The sequence below is a fragment of the Arvicola amphibius genome, chromosome 4, assembly GCF_903992535.2.
Source record: "Arvicola amphibius chromosome 4, mArvAmp1.2, whole genome shotgun sequence".
NCBI classification, from domain to species: domain Eukaryota; kingdom Metazoa; phylum Chordata; class Mammalia; order Rodentia; family Cricetidae; genus Arvicola; species Arvicola amphibius.
Genome location: NC_052050.1, coordinates 47,452,343 through 47,464,580, shown reverse-complemented (window position 1 = coordinate 47,464,580; position 12,238 = coordinate 47,452,343). Strand labels below are relative to the sequence as shown.

The following is a 12,238-nucleotide window of genomic DNA, read 5'->3' as shown; positions in this document are numbered from 1 at the left end:
TAATCTTTCCTTCCTACACTTAGGGGAAAGTAAAATTTAAAGAACAACAACAAACAAAACAAATAAGCAAGTAGCAGCCACAACAAAACAAAAAAATGTAGAAAGATGCATACCCGTTGACTGTTCAAGTAACAAACAGGCTTCTGTTTGACTGGAACCTACTTTGTTAGAGGGAGAAATTAAGAAGCTGACTAGAAAACCACCCCAAGTTATCGGGAATTATTTTCATTGTTAATGACTAAAAGTGTCTCACACAACAAAAGTTTACACAAGAAACCATGGATAGTTTAAAAAGTTTTGGTTGTGAGCCTAGCGTTTAATGGCTGAGCCATCTTTCCAGCCCATTCACAGTATTTTTGAAACAGAACTAAACTGTCGAAAATCACACACACACACACACACACACACACACACACACACACACACACACACTTGGACAACTTCCAAATGAAGCATCTCAATCCAACATGACTATCCACATGGAAATGATTTAGGACATACATACAACTTTCTGGAAAAATTTAAACTTTATCAAGAAACTTTCTACATGTACCACTGGTGGAAAGGGCAGGAATATGGCAAACAGATGACATGTTTAATGCTTTCTCAAGCCAATAGTTCATGTTCCTATGCCTGTTTACTCATTTGGTTTTTTTACCTTTCTATAAAAACTATAATTGTACCTGTTACCACCATTACCCCAACCCCTCTCTATATACCTGAGATCACTTCCTAATTCCCTGTTCTGAGTTCACCATTGATCTTGAGGCAATTTGTGGCATTTCTAATTCATTTATTTATTGTAGTCCTGAACTTCACAGTCATCTGTTTGATGAATTACTGCACATGATAATGAAACATCAACTATCAACTTTAGGGAATCTTGATCCTTATTGGTCAAATCTTATTGGGCTCTTAGAGAGGAGTAACTTTTGTTTCTGAATGGAAAAATAGTAAGTGGGATCTAAAGATGTATTCAGTAATTTAGACAAAGTGCTGCCTGCTCTTGTTGGGTAAAACAACCACATTTTCCTTGCTAATCTATTGTGTTCAGTTACTCCAGGAAGAATGATATGTCTACTCTGTATTTTACGTGACATGAAAAGCAAATGTGATTGTATGGTAGGCTCAAATTCCAATTCAATCATTCCTAAGGATGGTGGTATTCAATTACATAAGTATAAGTAAACAGCTGTAGTATTTTCAGTGTCTTTTGCTTACTGCACAGATGCATGTTTTTCTTTGCTTATTGGCGCTCTCTTCACAATAGCTAGAAACAGATACAGTACAGATGTCTTAAACTGATGGATAATGAAAACATATGCTATGGAATTTTATTCATTTGCACAGTGCTCACTTTTTAAATTGGGTTGTTTTCTTTTCTTCTTTTTTTTACTTTTTGTATATTCTAGATAATGTCCTCTGTCATATATATGGCTGGAAAATATTTTCCCTCAATATACAGGCTACTTCCAGTTGACTATCTGTTTCCTTTAGTGTACTAACATATACTTCATTTAGTATTATTTGTCAATTTAATGAGATATCAGTACCACATTTATAATGCCCTTGCCTAGTCCTATATCTTGTAGTGTATTCCTTTTTTTTCCAGAAAAGATAAAGTTTCGTGATGAATACCTTGTACCAATAGTCACTGATTTCTCTTTTTTTGTTTCTTTCCTTTCTTTTTGTCTTTATCTGTTTTTCTATAATAGAAACTATTCATACAATTTATTTTGATCATTCTTTCTCTTTCTCCAAATCATCCCTGATCCTAACTAAAGATCTCTCAACCCCACTCCATGCTATTTGTATTTTTCCTTAAAAACAAGCAAAACACAACACACACACACACACACACTCACTCACACTCCTTACAATCATGTAATGGACATGAAATATGAAAGCAAAAATCTCAAAAAGACCAAAAATCCTCCCCAAAGCAAACTGAGCCCAAAAGTCTACAAAAATACTGAGTTCATTTAGCCAACTGCTCATGAGAATATGGCCAATATTGAAATATGCTTCATATTCATATATCCCATGAGACTTAACTAGAGAAAATTGTTTTTTCTTTCCCAAAAGGTATCAATTATATATAGTCTGCGCTCTCTCTCTCTCTCTCTCTCTCTCTCTCTCTCTCTCTCTCTCTCTCTCTCTCTCTCTCTCTCCTCTTTCTCCATGTGTGTGTGTTGGATAATTTTCTTTTTTAAAAAATTATTTATTCAACTCTCATATCTTAAATCATAATCACATTCTTCCCTCCCTTCTCTGATCCCGGCCCCTCCCACCTTCCCTATACCCCATATCCCCCAGATGCATTCCTCCTCTGTTTCCCTACAGAAACAACAGTATTCCCAAGAATATCAACTAGACAGGAATAACAAATTACAATAAGACTAGTTATAAACCCTAATATCAATGCTGGGTGAGATAGTCCAGGAGGAGAAAAAGTGCCCCAATAGCAAATAAAATAGTCAAACAGCTTCCACTCCCTCTATTAGGAGTCCTACAAGAACACCAAGCTACACAGCCATAACTTATATGCAGAGGAGCTATGTCATATGCATACCAGCTCTATTGTTTCAGTCTCTGTTAGCCCCTAGGAGCCCTGGTTAGTTGATTCTGTGGTGTCCTTGACTCCTCTGAGTGTCACCTAAGGTGCATCACTTCATCTGTTCTTATTAGTTGCTGGGTGAAGCCTTTCTGATGACTATTATGCTAGGCTCCGGTTTATGAGTATAGCAGAATACCATTAGAAATCATTTCACTGATTTTTTTGCCATTCATATTTGGTTCTACCCTGTATCTCTGGGATATCCTGCCTTTGGTTTCTGGGCTCCAGGCAATGTCAGGCTTGGCCACCTTCTTGTGGCCTCAGTCCCAAGTTAGATCAGTCATTGTTTGCTACTCCCACAAATTTAGTGACACTATTACCCAGCACATCTTGCAGGCAGGATATATTGTAGGTTGAAGGTTTTGTGTCATGTTGATGCCATTCCCTCCATTGGAAGCAGTGTGTGATTACAGAAGGTGGCTGCTTCAGACTCTGTATTCCCATTACTAGTCACCCTGGTAGAATTCAGGGAATTTTCATTGAACTTAGTTTCTACCTCACCCCTAATATGTACCCCCCAGTTCCAGTTGTCTCTCCCAGGATTTTCTTTTCCAACCCTTCAACTTGATTACTTCCTGTTCCCAACCCCAATCACCTCCAGTCTACCCAGGTACCTATTTCATTTATATCCTTTGCTAAGAGTAGGAATCTGCTCCTTCTCTCAGTGCTGACATCCCATATGGCTGGAAACTGGGCACGCTGCTACAGTTTTGTGAGTTAATATGTACACCAGTACTGTTGTTTCTGGAAGACATTGTTTCTTTAAAGACACCCATCACTTATGTCAATTAAAAGCTTTCATCATCTTCTTCCAGGCAGATTCCTCAGCTTTGAAGGGATTGTTGAAGTTGCTGTCTTCTTACAAGTGTGTATTTTTGGCTTTCTATTAAGAAATCTGGTGTCCTTAAGTGTATGGACTTAAGTCTACATCTTTAATTTGATCCCATTTATCAATATGCCTATCTGTATGCAATGCATTGGTTTCATGCACAGTGAGAAAGAAAAGTCTAGTATCACTCTTCCATATGTGGATATTCAGTGTTCCCAGAATTATTTATTGACGAGATTGACTTTTTCTCTAAGGTGAATTTTAGGTGTTGCTTAGCTTTAATTGTTATTGATTGCATGACCTATTGCATATTAAAATATTAGTTTTTTTCTCACATATAGGAAATGATTTCTTATATGAACATATTTTTTATCATTGATAATTCTGTTGTACTATATCACTGAAATTTCAGTTCATCTGTGACAAAAACTGCTGTGACATTTAAAACCATGTAGAAAATAATGTTCCAGGAAGAATATTTACTTGAAAAGGTACAATATAAAAGCTGTATGAATGATTGTCTATTTTTATGGGCAGTTGTGCACATAGAGATGTCAAGGCTCAGGTATTTATGTAGAAAATAATATGATAAATTTAAATAAGAAAGGACAAGGAGAAGTAGTGATAGAATTTACCATTCATGTGTGTGTATGTTAAGATTACACACACAAGAAGATGTGCACTGGACAGACATGCAACTAAGAAAAGAACTTTGATGGTGTTGGTATTTGAATAAAAATGAGAGAGTCAATGAAGTCTAGAATACAGGAACAGATTTTGCATCATTCCATATAGAGACAAATTAGGGAATGAATGTATTAAGACAGGAGATCTAGTTCATGGAAAACTAGAGGTTATAACTGTTCACATGGCATGAAAGTAGTTGGAAAGCATATTTTTGAAGTACTATAAAATATCTGCATAAAATATCTTAAAACAAAAAGCAATGTTTGAGATTTAATTTTGTTATATTCCACCTTCTTTCTGTGGTTTGGGGCAAATAAACTTTGAATGTCTGCTGGCTAATAATTCCATGAAAAAAGATAGAACAAATAATACTGTTATACAAGAGGATGAGAAAGACAACACAGAAACAAAAAGAAAGGGGAAGGATAAGAGATGAAATGATATAAAAACTAGTGTAGGGAGAACAGTAGGAGACACTAAAAAGAGGTTGTGGTTGAGTTATTTAGATGCTAGGGAACATCAGTCTAGATCATGATACATCATTTAGTCATGTTTAAATATTATGCTATAGTCAACACAGAAATATGGATAAAATAATAAAACCTTCAATTTACTTCAAGCTGTACCACTCTCAGGCTTATACCCAAAGGATGCTCCATTCTTCCACACGGACACTTGCTCAACTATATTTAATGCAGCTTTATTTATCATAGTCAGGAACTGGAAACAACCTACCTGTCTCTCAACTGAAGAGTGGATAAAGAAAATGAGGGACATTTACACAAGGAATTGTTACTCATCTGTTTAAAAACTGACATGACTAGAAACCGAATATGAGTGAGTACATCCCATGTTCATCTTTATGGGTCTGGGTTACCTCACTCAGAATAGTGTTTTCTATTTCCATCCATTTGCCTGCAAAATTCAAGATGTCATTGTTTTTTACCGCTGAGTAGTATATATTACTCACTCATATTCGGTTTCTAGCCATGATTAAAGGACATCGAGCCTATAAGTTTGGGATCCTTGAGAAGATAATAAGAAGAATCTCCACCTGACGATAGATGAAGAAAATGACAGAGCCCCACCTTGGAGCACCGGACTGAGCTCCCAAGGTCCTGATGAGGAGCAGAAGGAGAGAGAACATGAGAAAGAAAGTCAGGACCGTGAGGGAACCTCCAGCTGGCGACAGATGGGGAAGATGACTGAGCCCCACATTGGAGCACTGGACTGAGCTCCCAAGGTCCCGATGAGGAGCAGAAGGAGCGAGAACATGAGGGAGAAAGTCAGGAACGAGAGGGGTGCGTTCACTCATGGAAACGGTGGGACAGAACTAATGGGAGATCACCAACTCCAGTTGGAATGGGACTGATGGATCATGCGACCAAACCCGTCTCTCTGAGTGTGGCCAACAGCGGGGGCTGACTGAGAAGCAAAGGACAATGGCTCTGGGCTCTGATTGTTCTTCATGGACGGGCTCTATGGGAGCCTTCTCAGCTTGGTCGATCACCTTCCTGGACCTGGGGGGAGTTGGGAGGACCTTGGTCTTAGCATAGAGTGGGCAACCCTGATGGCTCCTTGGCCTTGAGAGGGAGGGAGGGGAGGTATGGGTGGAGGGGAGGGGAGGGAAGGGGGAGAAGGAGGGGAGAGAAGGGGGAGAAGGAGGGGAGGGAGGGGGGAGGAGGAGGGAAGGAGATGGAAATTTTTAAATATAAAAAAAATAAAAAAAAAATAAAAACTGACATGAATTTACATGCAAATTGTTCAACAAGAAAATGTCCTCCTGAGTGAGGTAACCCAGACCCAGACAGATAAATATGGTATGAGTTCATTTCGGTGTGAATATTAGCTGTTAAGTAAATGACAACCAAACTACAATTCACAGATCCTGAGAGGTTACATAATGAGGAAGGCTATGGAGGAGAAGTGTTGATCTCTCTGTTAAAAAGAAATAGAGTCGATTCTTCAGCTGAACTGACTGCAGGTGGGGATGGGAATGTGAGTAATGAGTTGCAGGGGTGGAGGGAGAAAGTTCTGGGAGAGACAGCTGGAACTGGGAGGCCTATTGGTGGCTGTGTAGAAACCTAGTGTTGTGGGAAATACCTGGAATCAATGATCCTAGTGAGACTTCTAGAAATGAATGACTACAGTCTCAACTGGCTGTCTTTTGTAGCCAGACAAGGCTCCTGGTGGTAGGAGTGGGTTACATTTGGTTGAATTGTTGTTGTAGATGTCTTGTGGATATCCCTAAACAACCCAGACTGATGCTAGAACAGAGGTTAGTTTTCTGAAAAGTGATAGAGGGGCCCGGTTGACATAGACAACATCCATGCATCACATTGAGCATACAGAGGATCAGTTCATGAAGGCTTGCAGCCTTCATCCCTACATTCTAGTCTCTTTAACATATGAAAGAACTTTTCAGGCTACAAAATAGATAAACACGGACACCAACATAGTCACAAAACTCTCCACATACAATCTGTTCTGCTTGAAACATATGCTGGGACAATGGTAGAGCAGAGCTTGTGAGAGTGGACAACCCATTTTTGATGTGTTTTAGGCCCATTGCACCAGATGGAACCCATGCTCTGAAACCAGGGACTGCATAGTCCAGAGACCTAGGTAGAACCAAACTGGCAAAAAAAAATCAATGAAATTATTACTAATGATATTCTGCTGTTCTCATAGATCAGTGATTTGTCCAGCCATCATCATAGAGATTTCCTACAACAGCAAATAGGAGCAGGTGCAGAGGCCAACAATCAGAAATCCTGCAGAGAGAACATCTAAATTGGAAATCTCCAATTGCGGCCCTCCCCTTTTAAGATTAGGGAGTACCAGGGAAGAGGTCCAAGAAAGATTATAGTAGTCAGAGGAGATGGAGGACTCCAGAAAAACAAAGCCCACCATGTCACCTAAGTAGGATTCACATAGGCCCATAGAGACTGAAATTGCAAGCATGGGGGTTGCTTTGGTATGTACCAGGTCCTCTGCATAGAGGTTAGATTGTTAGCTGGCTGTTTTGTGAGTTTTCTAAGAGTGGGGGTGGGTTTTTGTGATTCATTTGCCTTATTTTTATACTCATTTATTCTTCCTGGGTTGCCTTGTCCAGCCTCCATGTGAAGGCTTTTGCCTTGTCTTATTCTATCTTTTTTGGTCATGTTTGACCGTCATCTTTTGGAGGCCTGCACTTTCCTAGAGAGGAAACAGAGTGGTAATAGATATGAGGGAGGGGGCCATGATGGGGAACTAGGAGGAGTGGAGCAAAGTGAAACTGCAGTTGGGATGTATTGTGTAAGAGAAGAATCTATTTTCAATATAAAAAGAATGTAAGGAATGAAAATCTGATAAACAATGGCTCTTACCTAATGATTTCCTGGGATCACATGCATGGCAGAGGATTTGTCACCGAGTCATTGATCTCCCCTTCCTTAAGTGAACAACTTTACAAAATTTCTGTTTGAAATTGAAAATATATGCAGTTTGTTCTTGCATGTGGGTCCCATTGTATGGAAATATTTTGTGATAATGATATCAATATATTTAATAGATAAATTTAAGTAAAATTTCTAGTAATGTTACTATAAGGAGATTTTCTTCTTACAAAGGACTGTTATCAGGGCCTCTTTCATATCTCTGTTCCTCAGGCTGTAGATGAAGGGGTTCAACATGGGAGTCACCACTGTGTACATCATGGCCATGACAGTCTCTTTCACAGTAGAGTTATTGGCTGATGGACATAGGTAGAGACCAATAATTGTCCCATAGAACAGTGAGACCACAGACAGGTGGGAGCCACAGGTGGAGAAGACCTTGTGGATAACTCGAGTAGATGAAACTCTCAGGATGGAGGAGACAATTTGTAAATAGGAAACAACAATGAGTAAGAATGGGGTGACAATAACGAGCCCTCCCAAGATAAATATCATTAGTTCATTAATATAACTGTCAGAGCAGGACAATTTGAACAGAGCAGATATGTCACAGAAAAACTGGGGGATCACATTCTCATCACAGAAAGACAACCTAGTCAGGAGCAGGGTATGAAACATGGAATGCAGCAAAGTAAGGACCCAGGACAGCACTACTAGACTTACACAGAGTTTGGTGTTCATTATACTGGTGTACCGAAGCGGGTAACAGATAGCCACATAGCGATCATAGGCCATGACCACAAGAAGGAAGCTCTCCATGTCTCCAAAAACCATTAAGAAGTATATTTGTGTCAGACAGCCTGCATAAGGAATGGATGGATCATGACTCTGCATATTCTGCAGCAATTTGGGCATTGTGACAGAGGAAAAGCAGAGGTCAGAGAAGGACAAGTTGCTGAGAAACAAGTACATGGGTGTGTGCAGATGGGAGTCCAGTAGAATGAGGATGATGATGATGAGGTTCCCCAGGACAGTAGTGAGGTACATGGCCAGGAACAGGGCATAGAACAGGTGCTGGTGTCCTGGGGGGATGGGCAGGCCCAGGAGGAGGAAGTTGGAGATGACAGTTTGGTTGTTCATTATTGTTCTTCATATCCAGTATCCTAATGAAAAAATAACAGGATTTCTTATAATTCAAAGAAAAAAATGAACATATATTTAGGATGTATATTCTACCAGAATGGATGTGACAATAATCATAGTAAGTATAATCTTAAATTCCAAATGTCTGTAATCATAACCTTCAATGATTTTTCTCAACTTTCATAAACAGGTTTCTATTTCCATCGTTTCCTAGACAGCTTTATGCCATTTCTATTGATAAACACAGTAGACTAATACATCTCCTACAGCTGTCTGCTCAATTCTAGTTTGTTCATCTGTAATCTGTTGTATGTTATTTTGTAGAATTGATGTTCTTGAAAAATTTGGGTAAATTTTAACATCATAATATTATATAAATTTCAATAAAACCCTTCAAAAATAAAAAATGCTTTAGATTGCCATTTCAAACTCAGAAATGCATGTCTCTTTAGCATACAGATTTCTACTCCTCTCTTGACTAATCATCTCCCCTCCATTGCATGGATGACAGGCATCAGAAGCTCAAAAACCCCAAGTGGAATTCATGTCTTCACTCTGTTGTCTCTCAAAACATTCTTCAATATCCTTCCTCCTAGCTTCCCATAGTAAAGCCAAGGAGGAAGTTAAGGTTTGAGTCAGAACTCTATGAATTTTGATCCTTTCGTTTTTTTGCTTACCTTGAACTGCGGTCATACATTATACAGTCTCCTCATCATTCTCCTCCTAGTTCACCCATTTCTTTCTGTGAGATTGTATCCATAAGTGAGAAACAGATTTTGTCTTTTCTGGAATACAGAAGCAAATTCAGTTCATGTCTATGTTTTCTTGCCTTCTGACTCTGCTTGTCTCTTTCAATCTGCTTCATTTACACTGGGCATTCTAATAGAGGTAGTCCATCATCTCTTTTCTGGTTTATTTTTCATATTACCACTGTTGCTCTGAGGATAAGGAAAAGCTCCTATTAAGGACACAAATGCTGTTTCATTATCTCACATGTGCCAGTGGTATATCCTTACTTAGTCTCACAGGGACACTTGCTTTTTGCTCTTCATCAATGTTGGGTTAAAAGTTTTCACTGCCCTCATTTCAGATTTCTCCTCTACTTCCCTATCATTTCCTCCCCTCTGCTTCTCTTTTATCTGTTTCATCCTCACTCATATGTAAGGGATATTACTTCTCACATATACAGCTAAATTTATTCTATCTTTTCATAAGTGAGGCCTTCAGCCATGCTCTATAGTATCCTAACATATCCCATGTACTTAAAACTCTGATCACTACTTTAAGACACCTCACCGTCAATTGTAAACTCTGTGGAGGAAATGTATCATATCCTCTCTTTCTGTTTTATTATTTATAATCATTTTTAATCTCCAACTGAGCCAGTGCCTTTCATAATGCATGAATTTGGCTCATGAAGATTTGTTACTGGCTGCTCACCTTATGCAGATTTCATAAAATACAATGGTATACAAAATTTTACTTAAGCAGATAGACTTGACAAATTAGCACTAAATTTTGTACTTTATAATGAGTGTTGGAGATCTAATGTTGCATTTCCTCAGTGTTAGTGCTAGTTGTTTATATTTCTCTGTAATACTGATGACTCCAAATCATGTCCATATGTTTTAATCCAAAAAACGTCATGATATTGGTGTCAAAGACAGCATGAAAATATTATAAACAATAAAAAGTAAAAACAACAAATGAATTTAGAATCTTCCCTTGAGTTATTCTTCAGATGTCTATATTGTGTGTGATGGTTAATTTATCTAGGAGTGGGTTAAACATGATAGCAATTTTGGACAAATGCTAGTTGCTATGCAGATATTCTTTATTTTTTGAGACAAGGTTTCTTGGTGTAACTCTGCAGATTTTCTATAAATGTCCGTTAATATGTAGACTTTGAGTAGAATAATTAACACTTCATAACATGGTGAGCTTCATGAAGTCAGATGAAGGAATTAGAGAAAAAGGGCACATCACTGTATCAAAATCTACATTTTCTGTCTAAGACACAACTCTGTAGCATCCACTCTTTTCAAGGATTCTAATGTTCTAGAAAGTTCTTTGAATAGTGTCCTTATCAGTCTTTCACACTGGGGAGTCTGTGTTCTATGTCACATGCATGGGAGCACATGCTCACACACAGCACATGTGTTATTATATGATTCTATACAACACTGTCTAATGAACCTATTACATATCTCAGAACTCACAAAAGAGTAAAAATATCTAAGAGATCTAAGCAACTTTCTCTGATAATGTACACCCAAGTCTGACTGTTTAAATTTTCACAGACTGACAAGAGTTCAATGCAGCTGATTTCAGAGTTTGCACACTTACACATTGTGTATTAGCATTACAAAGATGAAAACACATAGGAAAAAGAATTAATAGGCCTTTAAAATGATACTCTCCTTATGTATTCAAGACTGGCCTCAAACATGCAGCACTCCTGCCTAGGCTTCTCGAGCACTGGCATTATAGGTATGTGCCATCATGCCCAGTTTCTCCTTATTCTGTAAATTAATAGTACCATTGTGATAGGTATGCATATGTGCAAAGATCAGAAGCCAGAGAAACCACCATCAACTGTTACCGCCATTGGGCCAATGGGCTTCATACCGTCTTTAGATATTCAGAAAATTTTCAAACTAAACAGTATTTAAAATTTACAAGTGATATGTTTCTAACATTTGGTACACCTTCCTATAATCTTGGGTTATGTAGAAGTACTGAGTTTGAGAGTTCTTCTTGTACCTTTGCATGAAAACATAGATGATATTAATTAATATCTTCCTTGATGGACTGCCCTTAGGATCAGTCACAGATATTATCATTAAAACATAGATTTGTGAACTTGTACAGATAAAATTAATCATCATCTTGGGTAGGACATTCTGCAGAGTTTGTTGAGACCCCACAGGAGAAAGTATCAAAAACAACCATTTAGCATTACAGCAGTGAACTCCATCTCCCAGTGCTGCTCTTATGCTGACACGGTGTGATACCGAGAGAAATTTACATGAAGAGTAACTGTGATGAACCCATCCTTATGAAAGTGGTTATAGTATGACCGTGAAACAAATACTTGTACAGTATGGTGATGTCTTGAGAGACAAGAAAAGAAGAATTCTATCATACCTAGAGGCTGTCCTGCATCACAATAGAAATTCATGTGGATTGACAGAGAGAGACCAGCTTATTTTCTTGAATGCACCCAGATCTGCTGGGTACAGAGTCACAGTTTCTGGTTCAAGATCCTGCTCAGCTTTTCAGGCAAACGAACTAGTGGCCTCTGTACTCATCCCATTGCCCCATACCTACTCACATCCCCATGGCCATTTCTGGGCCTTTAGGGGCCCTGCTTCCCTTAGGAGTCCAGATCTGGTATAATTCATTAAAGACATAGTAATTACCCAAGACCTTTCTACAGTCAATTTACCCAGGGATTTCAAGTGAAGACCAATTATTATTACCTATCACTCCTTCCTACTCTTAGGGGAAGACATAATTTAATGAACAACAATAAACAAAACACCCAAACAAATAGCAGTGACAAAAGCTTGAAAGAATGCAAAC

At 38.4% G+C, this 12,238-nt stretch overlaps 1 protein-coding gene across 1 annotated transcript; it reads right to left on the bottom strand.

Annotated features, from left to right (window-relative positions):
- Nucleotides 1-7,717: 7,717 nt before the first annotated feature.
- Nucleotides 7,718-8,650, bottom strand: LOC119811892 (olfactory receptor 1468-like). The gene has a single exon (XM_038326048.1). It carries the CDS (start codon nt 8,648-8,650, stop codon nt 7,718-7,720), a length of 933 nt encoding a protein of 310 aa, XP_038181976.1.
- Nucleotides 8,651-12,238: the final 3,588 nt, after the last annotated feature.